This window comes from Homarus americanus, unplaced genomic scaffold (genome assembly GCF_018991925.1).
Source record: "Homarus americanus isolate GMGI-L3 unplaced genomic scaffold, GMGI_Hamer_2.0 scaffold19117, whole genome shotgun sequence".
Lineage (NCBI taxonomy): Eukaryota > Metazoa > Arthropoda > Malacostraca > Decapoda > Nephropidae > Homarus > Homarus americanus.
Genome location: NW_024754704.1, coordinates 273166 through 294913, shown reverse-complemented (window position 1 = coordinate 294913; position 21748 = coordinate 273166). Strand labels below are relative to the sequence as shown.

Sequence of the window (21748 nt, the reverse complement as noted above, 5' to 3'; positions counted from 1 at the left end):
TCGACCTCTAAACGGGTAATAGTTTCGTTAGGTTGAAAAATATTTACCAGTAACTACCAGTAAACAATGGAAACGACGCACCACCAGCTGTGAGTATCGGTACAATTGCCAGGGCTGATCTCTTGCGTCGTCATAGCGAGCCCAAAGTAGCCAAATGCATGGTATGGTAGCACAGGACGATGTAAAACATAAAGTATTCATTTTTTAAAGTTTATTTATAGATACATAAATTTTTGTTCATTACATTTGAAACATCAATCTTTGTTAATTAAATTTGAAACAAAAGAAAACTACTATACCGTATTTCTAAATACGTACCGGGTATTTTCATTAAAATATTACATCACAAGTATATTTTATCTTAACTGTGACTGAATGAATATATTCTCAGAAATAAATATGGAAATGTAATATTTTTGCTAAAATGACGTACGTATTACAATGGAAAGTGGGATAAAATCATGACGAAAACAATGACTCGCTTTTTTTCGTTGTTCAAAAGATTTTACCGTAATCGCTTTTCCAATGGTATTACAATAATATTCTACCCTAATTCACTTGAATAAATACTACGATACCATATTTCTGAATATTTTTATTAAAATCCATCAAAATCATTTTCTTTGTCATCGTCTGCAGCACCAAACAGCTCCTCCCAGTCTTCTCCTTGAACAGGGCGAGAGGATACGTGTTTTTCGAATAGTTTTCAGTTAAAAAACTGTTACATCACATGTATATTTTACCTAAACTGCGCCTGAATGAATATATTCTCAGAAATAAATAGTAGTTTTGCTGAAACGTGATGTATTTCAATGTAAAATAGGATAAAATACATGACGAAAACAAAAGACTTTACCTAACCTTCCGATGTTCAAGAGATGTTACTCGTTTTTTTAATAGTTTTTGGTTAAAATACTGTTATATTGCAATGATATTCTATTCATACTGTTCTTGATATAATACATTCACGGAAATGTAATATTTTTGCTGAAATGACTTACGTATTACAGTGGAAAGTGGGATAAAATCGTGACGAAAACAATGACTTTCGTTTTCTTTCGTTCAAAAGATGTTACCGTAATCGCTTTTCGAATGGTTTTCAGTTAAAAAAACTGTTGCATCACAAGTGAATTAGGATAGAATATTATTGTAATACAACAGTTTTTTAACTGAAAACCATTCGAAAAGCGATTACGGTAACATCTTTTGAACGAAAGAAAGCGAAAGTCATTGCTTTCGTCACTTTCCACTGTAATATGTACATCATTTCAGCAAAAATATTACATTTCCATATTCTCAGAAATAAATATTAGCTTTGCTGAAACGTAATGTATTTCAATGTAAATTAGGATAAACTACATGAAAACAAAAGACTTTACCTCACCTTTCGATGTTCAAGATATTTTACTTGTTTTTTTAATAGTTTTCTGTTAAAATACTGTTATATTAGTGATATTCTATTCATACTGTGCTTGATATAATACATTCACGGAAATGTAATATTTTTGCAACTACAATGGTGATGTCAACACAAGCGTGGTTACAGTGAGACTGACTGACTGAGGGAGCGCGGGGTGGCACGGGCGATGTGTGTGTGTGTGTGGTGTGCAGTGTGTGGTGTCGCGCACGATTTCAATTATGTATATTCCTCCAGCGGCAATCCGCGTATTTGCAAATCCGTGTAAGTTAAACCCACGTATGTTAAGGGCCAACTGTATATCTACCCAAATTATGCATTGAAAAATAACCATAACAAAACTTATAGCTCACAGGATAAAGGAGCATGTAACAAGTGTGGTGATAAGTAGAAAAATACATCGTATGATAATGGTTGTTTATTCCTCAAGATTTTCAATAATTTTCAGCTTGTCTCTTATTCTTTATTGCATACAGTATTTAATTTCTTTCATTTAGTATTTGTGCAGTGATGAACTATCAGACAACTCCTTGGAAAAACAGACTCCTGTCCATTATACTGGGGGTTTATCTGATTGGTTTAGGGGTGTCAGTTATAGCTGGGTTCCGTTATATTCAGTGTTCATTATACCGAGTGTTTATTGTACTACAGATTTTTTTTTTTATTTGCTGATGTTAGTTTATTGGTAAAAAACAAAAACACGACTAATATACCTCTGGGTCACATATCATGAAGGTGAACTTTGATAACACTAGTTACCATGGTTTCTTCATATCCAGTGATATATTGTAGTACAGTACTGTATAGTGGATGACATTATGTTGCAGTAGTATTCTTTCACTGTGTGAAGTCTAAAGTGTAGTTTTAGTATAAGTCAAGAAATTTATACAGATCACTCTGACATTCCAGGTTACTATGAGATTCCTGAGAATGTGAAAGCAGATTTGGCCAAAGTAAGTCCAGAGGAGGTGGCGGCAATCAATAACAACGTTGTACGTCTTGGCATCACACATGAAAAGAATGATAGTTTTTCATCTGGACCTCGACAAAGTGTCTCTCATCACAATGAAGATGATGATACCATAATTTGGGGTTTGTACTTTATTATGAATTTGTTCTTCTTTACAAATCAGCCATTTAATTTATATAATAAAAATAATGTACCAATATTTAATTACAGTACCTGTATTACATGTCTTTCCTCCTGTGATGAAGGGTGGCTGGGAAGATCACATTAGTTGTATTTGCTTCCAATAGCTTGTCGTTTTCAGTTTTCCCTACCTTGCCACAGTGCTGCTAGCATATATACAGTAGTTACTCCATCATTAGGAAGCATACTTGATAATGAAGTTATTTATTGATGTATGTACTTGGATTTAGGTGTAAGTTAAGACCCTAAACCTACCCTTACCATCTAAGATATTGTGCTGAAAATGATAATTCTGCAATAATGATAATACTTTACCATGTATCCTCAATAATTTGAATTTTGTATAATGTTGATAAATAAATTAAGTTTGGAATTCAATCAAACTCCTGATAATGTGTTCTGTATATGAAAAGTATGATCCTGTACTGGTTTCATGTTATGTGTCTTGATACTGGTATGCTGCTCTATATACTGTAGATTATTGTGTTACTCATGGTCCTTATTTTATGGCAAAAACAGGGTTGTGTTCTAACACCACAAAATCACTGGAACTGGTGGCACTAAAATTTATTGGGAAATTTGGGTTACAGGAAAGCCTCCAATAATGATGATTCATATTTAAAACCCTGGTTAATTTAGGACTTGATTCAATTTACACCATTATTTTATTCATATTTATGACAAACAGAATAAAAAGTAAAATAAAATAAAATTTTCTTATAAATAATGACTAAATCCCAATATGTATTATACAAATACATACATACATACAATCTACTTCCATACTTTGGTGTCACTCGGAATCAAGTACCATGATGATCATCCAGCTTTGATACAATGATACGAGTTATTAAGAATGTCACCTTTGTTGGTGAGCTCTAAGGTGACTAAAGAGGCCAATACGGGACTAGCATGGTTGATCACATACAGTATGTTGTACATGTGGAGGGTTACATCTAGTGTGGGAGGGGAAGCGGCAGCTTCTTTCCGGCATTGGCGCTTGTTTGCCTCATTATGCAGTTGGGCTAACTCAAAAGTATTGACACCTTCTCATGTGGTGCTCCTCCAAGTATTACAGTGAGGGGGTCGATTTGGCACTTTTTCAGGTTTGTCTTTAGGCTATCCTTATACCTTTTCAGATGCCCGCTTGATATAATACATTCACGGAAATGTAATATTTTTGCTGAAATTACGTACGTATTACAGTGGAAAGTGGGATAAAATCTTGACGAAAACAATGACTTTCGCTTTTTCGTTCAAAAGATGTTACCGTAATCGCTTTTCGAATGGTTGTCAGTTAAAAACTGTTGTACAGTATTACAATAATATTCCCTCCTAATTGACTTGAATGGAAATATACAATATTTTTGTTGAAACTACTCGCGTTTCAGTGTAAAGTGTCGTAATAATAAATGGTAAACAATTTGCCTTTGGCACTCGGTGTTTCAGGCACGGTGAGCCTCAGTTTATAGGATGTAGAGCGTTTTTACTGAAGGTTTTGTTGTTCCATTACCCTCAAAAACTTGGGTCGACCTATAAACGAGGAATATCATAAATTAACAATTTTTTGGTAAAAAAATCGGGGTCGACCTACAATGCTGATGTCAACACAAGTGTGGTTACAGCGAGACTGACTGACTGAGTGAGGGAGCACGGGGTGGCGTGACAAGCGATGCGTGTGTGTGTGTGTGTGTGGGGTGGCGGGCGGTGTGCAGTGTGTGTTGCCGCTCGCGATTTGAATGTACTTCAATGTACAGTATATTCCTCCGGCGGGGCAATCCTCGTATTTGCAAATCCGTGTATGCTAAACCCACGTATGTTAAGGGCCGACTGTGCTATTATAATATATGTACTGTACTCGCCAGCAGATGCTATCGACTTGAGCCTTGAGGAGGCAGACATTGTTCACTCAACTGTGTGTACAGTAGAACGTCGATATAACACGAGATACGTTCTAAGAGAGGTCACTTTAAACCGAATTCGCACTAAATCGAGGGAAATGAGGACTCCCAACTCCACCAGGAGGGAAATGAGGACTCCCAACTCCACCAGGAGGGAAATGAGGACTCCCAACTCCACCAGGAGGGAAATGAGGACTCCCAACTCCATCAGGAGGGAAATGAGGACTCCCAACTCCACCAGGAGGGAAATGAGGACTCCAACTCCACCAGGAGGAGCTGAGGACTCCTAACTCCACGAGGAAGGAAGAGGACTCTAACCCAAAGGAGGGAAATGGGGACTCCTAACTCCACCACAGGAGGGAACTGAGGACCCCAACTCCACCAGGAGGGAAATGAGGACTCCCAACCACACCAGGAGGAAAGGGGGACTCCCAACTCCACCAGGAGAGAAATGAGGACTCCTAACCTCACCAGGAAGGAAATGAGGACTCCCAACTCCACCAGCAGAAATGGGGACTCCCAATCCACCAGGAGGAACTGAGGACTCCACTCCAGGAAAATGAGACTCCCCAACCCACCAGGGAAATGAGACTCCTAACTCCACCAGGGAAGGAAATGAGGACTCCCAACTCCACCAGGGAGGAAATGAGACTCCAACTCCAGGAGGAAATAGGGAAACCCACCAGGAGAAATGAGGACCCCAACCCACCAGGGGAGGAAATGAGTCCCCACTCACCAGGGGAAATGGGACTCTAACTCCACCAGGAGGGAGTTCCCAACTACATAGGAGGAAATGGGGACCCCAGTTCACCAGGGGAGAAAATGAGACTCCCAACTCCACCAGGAGAGAAATGAGGACTCCCAACTCCCAGGAGGAAATGAGGACTCCCAACTCCACCAGGAGGGAAATGAGACTCCCAACTCCACCACTCCCCAGCTCCACAGGAGAGAAATGAGGACTCCCCAACTCCACCAGGAGGAAATGAGACTTCCCAACTCCACCAGGAGGGAACTGAGGATTTCCAACTCCACTGAGAATTCAACCCAATGAGAAGAGACTCTAACCCACCAGGAGGAAATGAGGACTCCCAACTCCACCAGGAGGAAAATGAGGATTCCCAACTCCACTAGGAGGAAATGAGGAATCCCAACTCCACCAGGAGGGAAATGAGGACTCCCAACTCCACTAGGTGGGAAATGAGGACTCCCACTCCACCAGGTGAAAATGAGGGCTCCCAACTCCACTCAGGAGTGAAATGAGGACTTAACCCACCAGGAGGAAATGAGGACTTCAACCCACCAGGAGGGAAATGAGGACTCCCAACTCCACTCCCAACTACATCAGGAAATGAGGAAACCCCCCAGGCTCCCAACTCCTGAGGAAATGAGGACTCGTAACTCCACCAGGAGGAAATGAGAGAACTCCCAACTCAGGGAAATGAGGGGGAAATGAGGACTCCCAACTCCACCAGAGGGAAAGCTCCACCAGGAGGACTCCCAACTCCACCAGGAGAAATGAGGACTCCCAACCCACCAGGAGGAAATGAGGACTCCCCAACTCCCAGAGGAGGAAATGAGGACTCCCAACTCCACCAGGAGGAAATGAGGACTCCCAACTCCCCTGAGGGACTCCCAACTCCACCAGGAGGGACATGAGACTCCCAACTCCACCAGGGAGGGAATGAGGACTCCCAGCTCCACCAGGAGGAAATGAGGACTCCCAGCTACACCAGGAGGAAATGAGGACTCAACCCACCAGGAGGGAATTGAGGACTCCCAACCCACCAGGAGGAAATGAGGACTCTAACTCCACCAGGTGGAGATGAGGACTCCCAACTCCACCAGGAGGAAATGAGACTCAACTCCCAACTCCACCAGGAGGAAATGAGGACTCCCAACCCACCAGGAAATGAGACTCCCAACTCCTGGGAGGAAATGAGGACTCAACTCCACCAGGAGGAAAATGAGGACTCCCAACCCACCAGGAGGGAAATGAGACTCCCAACTCCACCAGGAGGGAAATGGGGACTCCCAACTCCACCAGGAGGAAATGGGACTCCTAACTCCACCAGGAGGAAATGGGACTTCCATCCACTAATGAGGACTCCCAACTCCACCAGGAAATGGGGACTTAACTCACCACTCTGCCCACCAGGTGGGAAATGAGGACTCCAACTCCACCAGGAGGAATGAGGACCTAACTACACCAGGAGAGAAATGAGGACTCCCAGCTCACCAGGAGGAAATGGGTACTCCCAACTCCACCAGGAGGGAAATGGGGACTCCCAACTCCACCAGGAGGACTCCCAGCCCACCAGGAGGACTAACTCCACCAGGAGAAAATGAGGACTCCTAACTACACCAGGAGAAATGGGGACTCCTCCATGAGGACTCCAACTCCAACCACCCACCAGGAGGAAATGAGGACTCCCAGCTCCACGAGGAGAGAAATGAGGACTTCCAGCTCCACCAGGAGAGAAATGAGGACTCCCAGCTCCACCAGGAGGAAACTGAGGACTCCCAACTCCACCAGGAGGGAAATGAGGACTCCCAACTCCAATAGGTGAGAAATGAGGACTCCCAGCTCCACCAGGAGAGAAATGAGGATTCCCAGCTCCACCAGGAGAGAAATGAGGACTCCCAACTCCACCAGGAGGGAAATGAGGACTCCCAACTCCACTAGGTGAGAAATGAGAGCTCTCCCCAACACCTTGTGTGAGCTGAGTGTGTGAGCAGCTGGTGGGAGAAAGTGGCCAGACTTCCTTTGGCACCTAGGTGCAAAACCTTCTATTCAGTCAACTCACAAGACAGTTTACTAGACTAACTCCATTATAGCAACAGATTGCTACCAGGTCTCTTGTCATTTTGCATGTTCATTCCACATTTCTTCTCTTTTTGGAAGCCTTTTCCAATCAAGTGACTCACTCACAATTTCAATACAGTATTTGTAACTTTTTTTTGTATTGTCTTTGTTTATTAAATATTTTCAGCATTTTGGTTGCCATTTTCTTTCAGTAAACCATTAATTATTGTTATTAATAGTAGTACAGTAGTGTTAGTATTATACACACTCCCACACACTTATTTTTCTCTTTGGCACAGATGGATTGGATCAGGTGAAGAGAATGAATGTAAGCTTTATTACTTCTGGAAAAGTATTAAAGTGGTGGGGAGCAGTGATACATACAATGTGGCTGTGGTTCCTGTGTGATACTGTCAACCTGCTGGTAGTCATCTTCATGCTGGGATTTGGAATAATTGCTTTCCTTTTGTACAAACAAGTAAGTGCACACAATTTTTTTATATACAGTAGAACCTCGACAAATCAACTAATTGGGGACAGACCTCAGTCCGAAAAAAGCGAATCTGTGAGGATTGGGGGTGAAGATAACACTGCATATCTGAACTGTATAAAGAAAATCAGTTGTTGTTATGTTTTTACTGCACTTCAACAACTAAGGTTTTTAAGTGTATAACAAGGTTATTAGAAGACTGTTTCTTCAACAATAAAATATGAAACAATTTTTCTGGGCTGAAAATCAAACATAAGTCTGGTTGTCAACAACTGTTGTCACTGAGATAATAGTGATTTACTGTAAAGTGTTATATGTAAGTAACAACAAAATTTTTCTTATGAATAAAGAAAAAATATACATTGTACAGTACCATAAAGATAAAAATAACAATAAATAAGTGTTGGTGTATATTGTATGTGGAAGGTGAGTGTTTATTTAGGAGCAGAGGGGAGCAGGAGTAGCATGGGTGGGTGGCTCCCTCCCCCTCTCACCCACAAGATTCCTTTAACACTTTTTTATGCAATTCCACCACAATTCTCATATAATTTAGGATCATTTGGTGCCAGGTTGATAAATATTATCCTAAAGAATCAGCTTTTCTGAAGAAAAAATCCCACACTGAACATGAGTCAGTTTGTAGTGGATTTCTCCCCTACAAACGCTGTTTGTCGCTGAGTAGCCGATCCCGCGAATTCCCCAGTGTATGCCTCGTGGTCTAGGTCAACCAGCGCCGCCCACGGAGCGGGGGTCAACTACTAAGCCACGCCTTCCCCCGCTATTTAAGACCTGACCTCGTGGTGATCTCTCTCTTTCTACCTTCACCAACCAGCCAGCAACACCTCCTCCTCCTCCGCCTGCCTGGCGGTCCTCGCTCCCGCCGGCGAGCATGGCGACCCACAAGCTGTCCTTCTCTGAGCGTCCTCACCAACCAGCTCTCTCTACATCACGCTTGTAACCACGCTGCCTTCCCAGCACCAAGCTGCATTGTACATCCAATACAACATGTATACAGAGAGCACATTGTGAGTTTCCTTTCTCCAACCATCCTGAGTGTGAACCAAACAACCCATACCCCACAAGTTCATACTCATTTGTTTACAAAGAGCAGACAGCTGATCGGCTTACCACAATGTCTGTCTTTAACACTTAGTAAATTAGTACAGTACAGTTGTGTATTTATCATCACTTAATAAATATTATTACAGTGTATTTATCACAACTTAAATACTATTGTAGTGTATATATTATCACATAATAAATACTATTTCAGTTCATTCATCATCACTTACTAAATACTATTGTAGTGTATTTATCATCACTTTATAAGTAATATTGTAGTGTAAAGTATTATGCATCTGCATATACCCTGGTTTATTCATTTATCATTTGTCTAAGGGTACAAGTAGCCAAACTGAGTCATCATATAACACTCAAAGTTAGTAAATAACGTTTATAAGAAGGTATCTTCATATCAAATACTATATGTGCAGTGTGTTATAGTGACCCCTGTTGTAAGCTGGTCTACTGAAAGCTCATACGAACGCATTTGAGTAAACAGCCTTCTTATACAGCTTATCCTTTTATTTTCAAGTCATATTACAAATTGCATACAGTATTATATTTTTTCTCTGTTACCGAAAATGTTATATTAATCCTAATGAACCATAAATCATAAGAGTTCAATCATATGAGAATATAATACTGAATCAATAAATAAATAAAATGTGGAGGGTTAGGCGCGTGTCGTGTCGGGTTGTGTTGCGTCTCTGTAACAAAGCGTGTTCGGCACTTGGGCCTTCGTTGTTGAGCGGCAGAAATTGGACAGTGGTTACATAAGGTCATCAAGATCGTCTTAGTGATGTGAAAGTGTAAATTGATGTAGGATTTTCAATGCTAGACTTGATTGTATTTTTGAAAACTCAATCTCCACTGAGTTGGAGGTACAGCCCAGGTCAAGAGGCCTACAACCACAAAATCATTGCCATTTGACAAAGCTTTTATTTTATATTTTTACGGAGTTGTGGTCACGGCTGTGATAAAGGCCAACCAGGGAGTGTAGTACTGTGCCTTTAGTTAAATCAGTTCATAGTGTCATCAGTGACTGCAGAAGAAGCTGTAAATAACTTAAAATGAATACAAATTGGCAAGCAAGCTGGTAAGGCACCACTGCCAGCAGAAACCAAGTCATGTTATAGGTGCCACAGAGACTTTAAATGTTATTTTGTTTGTGTGCTTTCTCATGGACTGAAACTGTGCCTACAATTCACCATTCACAGGGAGATACAGTGTACACAGTGATAGCACAAAGAGATCTAGTCGTCGATGAGAACAGGAAAAGAAAGTATAAGGGAATACTACAGGTTGACAATCCCTTACCCGAAATCCTTGGGACCAGATGCATTTCGGTTTTCGGAATTTTTCTGATTTCAGAATGGTTAGTACAGGGATCAGACCACCCAGGCATAGGTCACTGACCCACATTGGGGCTTGGGGGCTAAAATATAATAATAATAATAATAATAATAGATCTTTTTTTCATTCTTGTATTTCTTTATTATTACAGTACACCTTTTCACATATCCGTTGAGACATTGTTACATAACTATTTGACAAATTTTATAACCGAATGACAGAACACATATTGAATGACAATCTTAAATAACTGTTCGTTCATGCTAACGGAAGTGATTGACATAAGGTATGAAGTTGACAGACGTGAACAATAAACCGACAGTCTACATATAGTATGAGAATGTAACACTTGGAGAATGACATACCACCAACAGTTATTTTAGACTGTTCAATATGTGTTCTGTCATTTGGTTATGAAATTTGTCAAATAGTTATGTAACAATGTCTCAACGGATATGTGAAAAAGTGTATTATTGTTATTATTATTATTATTATTGTTATCATTCTTATTTTATTTTTGTGTATTTTTTCTTAAAATTTTTATTTGCTATGAATAATAATAATAATAATTATTATTATTATTATTATTATTATTTTTATTTTTATTTTTATTTTTATAATTATAATTATTATTACTATTACATTTTTGCCCCCAGGCCCCGATGTGGGTCAGTAACCTGTGCCCAGATGGGCTAATACCAGTTAAAAAATAAAAATAAAAGAACACAAAAAACTTTCGGTTTTTGGAATTTCGGATAAAGGGTTGTCAACCTGTAGTTGAAATAAAAAATAATATAAAATAAAATAAAATAAAATAAAATAAAATCAAATCAACAAGCTTGGCTATCCTTAAAGGCATTCTATTACCGCCCCAAAGTTTTATTTTATTTTTCTGTGTTTCTAAAGGACTGAGTGGGTGTATAAAATCCGTTATTCATAGCAAAATGCAGTGAACATAGAGATGGCACATAAATACTGACAAATGCCGAAGTGAACTGAAAAAAAGAGAGAAGAAAAAAAGGAAGACAACCCTAAAGGCAACAGAGAGCAGCTAAGTATTGTTCTTTTTTTTTCTCTTTATTTTTAAATAGGTGCAAATCTATACACAGTCTGCAACACACAACAACAACCATGAGTATGATACAGTGGTCCCTCGGTTAACGAACGCCTCGGTTAACGAATTACCTTCCATAAGAAGCTTCAATTCGGTTAACGAAAAAAAAATTTATTAACGAAATCCTTACGAAAATCAGGTATTGTTTTGAGCATCAGTTGATAAGCTGAGGAGGTACTCAGCCAATTCAGTAATCTCTTCTATGTTTACATTCGTTTCCAATGGAGTAATTATCAAGAAAATTGTACTCTTTAATATTTGTGCATTTTTTTTATACAGTATTAAAATTATTGGTTATTCTCAAATTTAGCCAACCAAGCTCTGTCTACATAAAGTTTTTCAACTATTTTTGGCTCATATATGTAACTTTATTCATTTATTGAAACTCATTTACATGCATACACTGTCCTAAGGACAAAGCTGAACTGTACTGTACATGTAATCAGAATAACGTATAAAATGATTACTAAAATTTTTGTCTAGTGCAAACTATGGCATGTTTACATTCAACTTAATCACTATCTTATAAGAATTCCAGCAATGCAAATTAAATTCACCCAGGTCACTTATATTAAATTTTATAAGCAGAAAACAAAAATTCAATCTAAAGGACATAAATTAACAATTAAATACTTCACACCACAGGCACCAACTGTCAAACATGTTGTAGCGTACTGTATTGTGGCCAGTAGGCAATTATCTTTAGATGTCTATTATCTCTTTGTATGGCCACACAACGTATGTACATGTAGATATCTCACACTCAGGAATGAGGTAGAATAGAAACTCACGATGCATTTTCTGTATATATATTGTTGTACAGAGTAGTGCTAAGGAGTTACTAGGTGAGGTGTAGCTTGCTCAGAGTTCCTGTAGGGCGAGGAGCTCTCTGAGGAAGCTGGGTGGTGAGGTGCTGGAGAGAGATCTTGCTGGTCCTGCAGGTCAGAGTAGAATGGTTTCCCTGGCCAGCCATGGCCGTATTTATACAATTTACGAGGATCAGGATTTGGGGTGAGCATAGCGAGAGGGCCAATCACAGAGGAGGAGGCCACCGGCACTCTGGTCCTAGCGTTGCTACGTGTGCGTCCGCGCTGGAGAGTAGGTCTACAGGCACCGATGGCTGTACGCTCATTGACTGGTAGGCGCGCGGGGGCTCAGTCGTCCCTTGTAGGGGATGGAGTCCACTACAATGTCACTGTCACCCCTCCCTTCCTCCCTCCCTACCCCCCACCTTCCCGAGAAACGTTTGGGGAAAAGCACTAGGCTTGCAGTTTTAATCATATATAATATCTCAAACTAAAGTTAGGAGAATATAATTTGTATTGCTGGAATCGTTGCAAGACAGCGAATAATTTGAATATAAACGTCATAAATTTTGCACAAAAGACAAAATTTTTGCTCTTTCTTAATAAAATTCTTAAATTTGATCTAAAATTTGTATGTCTAATGCAAATTTTAGCTTGTTTATATTCAAGTTAATTACTATCTTATAAGAATTCCAGCAATATAAATTATATTCTGCCCTGGTAATTTCTATAAATTTTATGAGCTAAAAACAAACCTCAAGTAAATAAACAAATTATACTTCACCAGATGCACTATCTGTCAATCAAAATACACCTCACCTCCTGCTCCCCCTCTCTTCCCTGCTCCTCCCTCCTCCTCTCCTCCCTCCCTCTCCTCCCTCCTCCTCCTCCTCCTCCTCCCTCCTCCTCCTCCTCCTCCTCCTCCCTCCCTCCCTCCCCTACCCACCCACCCACCCACCCACCCACCCCACCTTCCCAGACAAAAGTTTGGTGTTTTCGTTAGGCTTTAAAGTATTTATCTTATATAATATCTCAGACTAAAGTTAGGAGAATATAATTTGCATTGCTGGAATCCTTGCAAGACAGCGAATAATTTGAATATAAACATCATATATTTTGCACAAGAGATAAAATTAATCACCTGTATCACATTACAGTAGTGATTTAAGAGTTCTAGTGTATATGTACGATATACAGCTAGACCCCGACTTACGACCACATGGACTTACGTCCATTGGTACTTACGACCTGCTTTGACCGTACGTCCGTCGGGACATACGATCGCGGCAGTCGTGACCAAAAATATTTTCAAATGATGCACGCATTTTCTATACCGAAACGTTTCCGTCCGGGCGAGTGGGTGGCGCGTCTCGGGTCGCCTCGTGGGTACACTCACTCAGTGGAGCGCTTTGTTTGTGTTTGGCTATCGTATCCTATACTGATCGCGCTGTGAACTTTCGTTATTATCGTATTTAATTGACTTTATAATGACTGGAAAGCGTAAAAGTGAGAGTGCTGGTGGTGCTCCAAAGAAAAGGAGACAGGCAATTACTTTTGAGATGAAAATGAAGATAATAACTCAGCATGAGAATGGAAAAACTGTAGCAACGATCTCACGTGACCTAGGTTTCTCACACTCGACCATATCCACTATTCTGAAGGACAAGGAACGTATTCGTGAAGTAGTGAAAGGAACAACACCTATAAAGGGAACTATAATATCAAAGAGAAGACAAGGTCCTCTTCACGATATGGAAAAATTATTGGTGATATGGATAGAAGACCAGATACAGAAGCGTGTTCCCTTAAGCCTTCTAACCATACAGGCTAAAGCAAGAAGCCTGTTCCAAAGCCTGAAGCAGCAGGCAGGAGATGAATGTGATCAAACCTTTACAGGAAGTCATGGGTGGTTTGATAGATTTAAAAAATGCTACAGTCTACACAATGTTAAGGTGAGTGGAGAGGCAGCTAGTGCCGATGTTGGTGTTGCCGAAGCTTTTAAGGAGGAGTTAGATGATGTGATTGTGGAAGGGAATTATTTGCCTGAGCAAATATTCAATGTGGATGAGACTGGATTATTGTGGAAGCGCATGCCTGAGCGGACATACATCCACAGAGAGAGAGGCGAAAACAATGCCCGGATTCAAGGACAGAATTACACTTCTGTTGGGGGGAGAATGTTGCTGGTTTCAAGCTAAAGCCCTTCATGATGTATCATTCAGAGAACCCCAGGGCTTTTAAACATGTCAGCAAGCACACACTGCCAGTGTTTTATCGCAGAAACACGAGAGCTTGGATGACCCTAGTACTGTTTGAGGATTGGTTCATGACTTGTTTCATTCCACGAGCCAAGGAGTATTGTCTGCAACAACAGATTCCATTCAAGATTTTACTGATTTTGGATTATGCTCTGGGACACCCACCACACCTGGACGACATGCACCTTGATGTTAAGGTAGTGTACATTCCATCCAACACTACCTCTATCATCCAACCCATGGATCAAGGTGCTATTGCTGCCTTTAAAGCGTATTATTTACGCACGACCTGCGCTCAGGCTGTTGCTGCTAATGAAGGTGAGAAAACGCTCAGAGAGTTTTGGAAGGAGTACAACATTTTGTCATGTATAAAGAACATAAGTGCAGCATGGGATCAGGTTACAAAACATTGCATGAATGGAATATGGAAGAAAATCCTGAAAAGATATGTGCACAGTTTCAAAGGATTTAATGAAAATGAAGTTATTTCGGATATTAGTAACAAGATAGTGGAGTTAGGTAAACAGCTGGAGTTAGAAATTGATAATGAAGATGTTGGACAGTTGGTTGAAAGTGTAGCAGAAGAGCTCAGTAACGAGGATCTTATTGAAGTAGATGCACAGAAAGTTGCAGAGGAAGAAGAGAGACAAAATGTAGAAGAAGAACCTGCACTCCCCAAAAAGTTTTCAGTGAAACAAATGGCAGAGGCATTTGCTACAATTAATAAAGCAATGCAAATGTTTGATGGCATGGATCAAAATTATGAGCGTTATGCCAAAGTTGACAGAATGATCCAAGTTGCACTTGCTTACTACAGAGAAATTTATTATGAAAAGAAAAAGCAAACTGTGCAGTCTAAATTGGACATCTATTTCAACAAGTCCCCCAGTGCTGTCTCCTCATGCCCCACCAGTGCTGCCTCTTCACTACCTCAAGATGACCCAATACCTTCAACCAGCAAGTTTTCACAGCACATAAACCTGTCCGAAGAAAGCGACGTTGATGACCCACGCAGCCCTGTCTCCTCTTCTGCTTCTTCCAATTAATATAGTCTCCATGTATCCTGTAAATAGAAAATTATGGGGGCCATATGTGCATTCAGCTGACTACATTTAAGGTAAGTGCTCAGTCATACTGTATCCATTCCTCATTATTTATTACTTTTACTGTACTGTATCCATTCCTCATTATTTATTACGTTTAGTGTACTGTATTTCATTGTAGATTTTTATTTTATTTTTTTGAAAACAAAATTTTTTAATTTTTTTTTTTTTTTGAAAAAAAATTTTGGGATTTTTTTTTTATCTATGTCGGACTTACGACTTATGACCTGGATTTGGGTCCCTAACCCTGTCGTAAGTCGGGGTCTAGCTGTATTCTGTATTGTAATCAGATATGTTAACATTTTATTAACTTGGTTACTTAGAAATTCACTGTTGTCTTTACCTGCAGGCTCAGGATTATGCAAGGCTGACTCAAGAGATGTCATCTAGACGTCCATGGTCACAAGGATCTAACAGCTCTGGAGGCTCCTCTGGCAACATCACAGCCTTAGCAGAGGAACTGGATAATGGAACTGTTAGTGTCGGCAAAATCATATTTGATCCACAGCAGTTGCTTGGGAAAGGCTGTGATGGTACCTTTGTGTTCAAGTGAGTAGTTAACATGTCTCAGTTGTATAGTAAAACTCATTTTAGTACCAAACACATACTCTTAAATTGATTTTTCCAGAGAATTACTATTAATAAAAGTTAACTTCTTTTTGCTTCTAGTTTGCATATTATCTTTTGACAATTATTATGCATGTAAATTCTGTAGAAACAGTGTACAGTATATGATGTAAAATTGAATGAGACTTCTCAAATATACTTTTTATAAAGTAGTTTAGTCAAATTTCTCCTTACCCAGAAGTGAAGATATTTATGCATTTAATAGACTGATTGAAATAGTTATGTTACACATTTGAATATTTCTTACTCTAAGCTGTAAACAAACTGGACAGTCAAAGACTTAACTATCTTCAAAGTTTTGGTGAATGTATAGAAGGAAAGTCGAGCCATCTGATGCATGCATCCTTGAAACTAATGAAAAGTTAGCAGGCCTGAGGAACCTTGGAAAAGAGAAGCCATATTATCTGGTGAAAATGTTTTCTCATCAGAAAATATGACGTGTTACTAGAAGTTTTTGTCCTTGTGACATTGTGTTAATGCAGGTTACTAGCGAGTATGCTTTAGTAAACACCAACTGAATTCAGTCTCTGCACTGCCATTAATACTGTGCACTCCATTTGCAACTCTTCCACAGTGTTTTTCCACTGTGTGTGTAGTCCTATCTTGCATGCATTCCATAATTTTTTGGTCTTCATATATTGTTGTTGAGTAAGGGTGGCCTGAACAACGTCTATTCATCAAGGTTCCTTCCTCCACATACCACTATATCCTGTTGTTAGCAGTTTTTATGCTTACTGTGTATTTCTCTGTTATCTGCACTAGACACGCACACCACTCCTATACAACAAAATTTTCCTTGTGGTTTTGTGCTTCCTAGTAGTTCTTTGTGGTGTGTTCTCGGGATTAGTTTTTTATGAAATCCAGTAATCATCCCTTACAATGCAATTAATTTTAGCTGAAGTTCGATTTAGCAGAATGAATTTGTGACAATATTTGCTTCTTCATCTAACTAGATGAAGGAAGTTTTTGGTAATGCCCTCCTGAGCTCGTTTCATTGTTTTGATACGATCAGTCAGTTTCCCATCACTCCTCACCACATATGTTTTTGATCTCCTAGGGTTTTTTCATATTCTGTTTGTGTGTGTGCATATATATCTTTGTCACCATGCCTAAAGTGAGTGCTAAATCCAGTGAAGAGAAAGGTAAGAGCACAATATGTGTCTCAACTTTACAGAAACTCAAAATCTCTATTAGCTATTTTATTCGTTATTTTCTTGTATAGTATCCTATACATACTGTATATGTTTGTGCATAATCATATGATGTGTACATTTGGATGGTTGTGAATGTTAAGGTTGGTTTCATGGACTTGTCTAGCATTTTTATTAGTGCTAAAGGTTGTCAGGTGGCTCACAGCTTGCTCTCACTAAGTATTTTAATGGGCAGTTTATGACAGTCTTCGTACTGCCTAACCATTCAATATCCGAGAATGATGTACGAGTATGAATAGTGTGAAAAGCATCTAATATCATGTAAAGTAATCATTATAAGTAATAATAGAATGCCCAATAACACATTGCCAGTTAGTTGTGAGATGGCTATGCTTGTTGGCATTGTTACGTGTAATGAAACTATAACAGTTGTGGAAAAATCACTTCGGTACGTACTCTAATGTTGGCTTAAAAAAAAAACTGATATAAAACTATAGAATATGAGAAATGAAGAGGTGTGGGAAGTGAAAATTGATGTGTAGGAATGGGGCTACAGTAACTACGTTGCTACCCAGCTGTCGCTGCACTCCGTCCCCCAGAGCGCAATGTGACATCACTGCTTATACATCATGCAGTGCTGCAACCACAAACATGTGAGTCAGCTGGCTAGCTTAACTGTATGGTTAACTCAACATTGCCCAAAAATATTTTTTTACATAAATTGATACATAGCATATCATAAAATACACATATATTATGTACAAACATGGCTCCTTCAACACTCAAACCATCCTTTGGGCAACTTGGCACAGTTCAGCCGGGCAGTATACCCAGCTAACTCTGACGTGCGTGCGTGCGTGCTCATAAGTGACTTAAATGCCAGAGTTGGCAGAGATACTGACATTTGGCAGGGAACCATAGGGAGAAATGGACTAGGCAAATGTAATCCCAATGGCCTACTCCTCCTAAGCAAATGTGCTGCACACAACCTCACTATCACCAACACCTTGTTTAGGCAGGCTGACAAGCTTAAGGGTTCGTGGCAACACCCACAATCCAAACACTGGCATCTCATTCATTACATCAGTGTCAGAGAAAGAGATTGCTGACATGTCCTCATCACCCGAGCCATGCATGGTTCAAACCACTGTGACACTGATCATCTGCTCGTCAGAGCCAAGCTCTCACTTCACCTCACCCCAAAACGGCTAAGTTACTAAGCCTCTAGAAGAGGTTTTAACACTAAGCGTTTGGAGGATCCAGCGGTAGCACACGCTTTCAGAGAGCAGCTCGGAGATGGCCTGATGAACAACCCGACAACAAGCAACCCAAATCCCAGCTCCTAATGGGATATTCTTAACACTGTTCTGACAAAAACCTGCAGAGAGACCCTCAACCAGATTGAAAAAATATACCAGGAATGGTTTGATAAAAATAACCTGGAAATCAGTGTACTCATCAATGATAAACGTGCTGCTTTAACTGACTGGCAGAACAACCCTCAGTCTCAGACCAAAGCTGATATCTTCCGCAAGAAGAAAGCGGTGGCCCAGCGCAAACTTCGCAATCTAAAGAACGACTAGTTTAAACAAAGCATGGAAACACAAAAATTAGCAGTTCGACACAAGATGCACGAATTCTTCAATTCCACTAAAACACTTTATGGGCTAGTCGTCACTCATGTCTCAGCCCCCCTCCACACATCTGATGGTAACTCCCTAATGAAAGACAAAGAAGGCATCCTTCAGTACTGAAAAGAGCACTACAATTCGCTGCTGAACCAAAACACCGATGTGGATGTCCTGACTACCCAGCAGGTCCCTCAGCATCCAGAGCTGACTCACCTCAGCTATCCTCCATCCCTGGATGAGGTAGCTACTGCCATCAAACACATGAAAAATAACAACCAATCCTAGGTGTATAAAAAAGGAGGACCTCTGCTTACCAGCCGTCTCCACTCTCTCCTCGAGAATATATGGGAAAATGAGGAAATCCCCCAAGCTCTTAAAGATGCCTCCATTGTCACTATTTATAATAACAAGAGAGACCGGTCAGACTGTGGTAGCTATGGCAGGATCTTGCTGCTGTTCGTAGCTGGCAAGTCCTCCTAAACACACTCCTTCCTGAGGAGGCGGAAAACTTCCTCCCAGAGTCTCGTGTGGCTTTAGACCATCATGAGGCACCACTGACATTATCTTTGCTGCCCGCCAGATACAGGAAAAGTGCACAGAACAGCATCGTGACCTCTTAATGACCTTCATAGATCTAACCAAGGTCTTTGACTTGTTCAACAGGGAAGCCCTCCAGAGGACCGTCAGCTGTTTAGGCTGCCCACCAAAATTCATCGCCATTGTGAGGCAATTTCACGATGGCATGAATGACAGTCTCTAGCACAATGGCATCCAGTCTGAATTATTCCCCATCCAAACGGGGGTTAAACAAGGGTGTGTACTGGAACCAACTCTCTTTTCCATTTTTTTACTGCCTTTCTTACTCGTGGCAGTGCCAATTTAGCCAGCGGGGTGGACATCGAGTACCGGATGAACAGTCTATTCAACGTAAGATGATCCCAGGCAGGAACAAAGGTGTCGACAGCTTCCATTAGTTGAACTTCAGTGTACAGATGACCACACCCATGTCGCACACATTGAACGCAACTTACAGGGAATCCTGAACAACTACTCATATGCGTATGCACACTTCGGCCTTGAGGTGATTGTACGTAAGACTCAGATTCTCTTTCAGCCTGCCCCTGGTTCAGCCACACCTCAGCCATCCATCCAGCTTAACGGTGCTACCCTCTCTAATGTTACCCACTTTTGGTATCTCGGGTCCTACCTGTCCACCACCGCGAACATCGATGAAGAGATTCAACATCAGATCAGATGTGCATCTCAAGCCTTTGGCAGACTCTGTATCCATCTACGTCAACTGTAGGGAGCTGAAATTATCTACAAAGTTGCATGTACTGTATATTGAGCAGTGGTCCTCCCCACCCTGCTGTATGGCAGCGTGACATGGGCCACATACAGGAGGCACCTCTAGGCACTTGAAAACTTTCACCATCATAGTCTACGTTCCATTCTCTGAGTTCGCTGGAAAGACAAGAAAACAAATGCCAGTATTCTCACTGACACCAACTGTAGGAGCACTGAGGCTTCCATTATCCATTAACAACTGCGCTAAATTGGCCATGTTACCCGCATGGCTGACAATTTTTATTTTTTTTTTATTGGGCACCCCCCTACATCCTTGTGTAAGGTGAAGCACAGAAGCGTTTACAGTGCCCAACAGGGAAGCATGCTAAGTTCATGCTTGCCTTTGTGTCTCATGAGTTAAGGGCGTAGAAGCCTGAAGAGTCAAAGGCGTAGAAGCCTGAAGAGTCAATGGTCTATGTCTAAGCAAGTTATTGGAAGCTCCAACAACTTGTCCCTGAATACGAATTCGCAACTTTCGTTTTACAGCAGGTACCTACTTTGCTGCTAGGTGAACAGGGACCAAGGGAGTCTGGGAAGTGTGTCCGAACAACTTTCCACTGGCCCGGGAATCGAACCCGTGACATCTCGCTTGCGAGGCAAGAGCGGTACTGTTCTACCCACCGGCGCCCCATGACTGACAATAGACTGCCAAAGCAGCTACTTTATAAGTCACCTAACGAATAGTAAATGTAACGCAGGCGGGCAACTGAAAAGGTATAAGGATAGTCTGAAGACAAAACTGAAAAATTGCCAAATTGACCCCTTCACCTGGGGAAGATCACTTCACACCGTAATGCTTGGAGGAGCACCACACAAGAAGGTGTCAATACTTTTGAGTTAGCCTGACTGCATATCGAGGCAGACAAGCACCAATGCTGTAAAAAGCTGCCACTGCCCTTCCAGCACTAGATGTACCCTTCTACACGTGCAACTTCTGTGGACGACTCTGCCGGTTCCGTATTGGCCTCTCTAGTCACCCCAGAGCTCACCAATGAAGGTGACATCATTAATAACTCTTATCATTTTATCATAGCTGGATGATCGTTATACTCGATTCCGAGTGACAGCATAGTAGTAGTAGTAGTAGTAGTAGTGTGTGTGTGTGTGTGTGTGTGTGTGCGTGTGTGCGTGTGTGCGTGCGTGCGTGCGAGTGTGTGTGTGTGTGATAATTAACGGATTATTAAAAAATTTCTGCAGCCCGAAGGCTGAAAATATACATTGGACATAAATGACTTATTACATACATTGACATTGGTGGTTTAATAAAAGCCTCATTAGAGAAAGATAAAGGAACATACAGTGAGCATACAGATTATTGTAGGTGTTGAACAGCAAACACGTAGTGTAGTAACTCCCTCCCAGATGGTGTTATGAGGGGCCTCACGTGGTGTAGTAGTTCCCTCACAGATGGTGTTATGAGGGGCCTCACGTGGTGTAGTAATTCCCTCACAGATGGTGTTATTAGGGGCCTCACGTGGTGTAGTAATTCCCTCACAGATGGTGTTATGCGGGGCCTCACGTGGTGTAGTAATTCC

The 21748-nt window shown here is 40.8% G+C and overlaps 1 protein-coding gene across 4 annotated transcripts in view; it reads left to right on the top strand.

The window, feature by feature from the left end:
• Positions 1–21748, top strand: part of LOC121856048 (serine/threonine-protein kinase/endoribonuclease IRE1-like) — a 79432-nt gene that overhangs the window by 23401 nt on the left and 34283 nt on the right. For all 4 annotated transcript variants that reach the window (XM_042351324.1, XM_042351322.1, XM_042351323.1 and 1 more), the window contains exons 9-11: positions 2327–2509; positions 7571–7749; positions 15807–16006. In XM_042351324.1, the coding sequence (XP_042207258.1) occupies positions 2327–2509; positions 7571–7749; positions 15807–16006 (562 nt within the window). The remainder of the gene's footprint in view (positions 1–2326; positions 2510–7570; positions 7750–15806; positions 16007–21748) is intronic.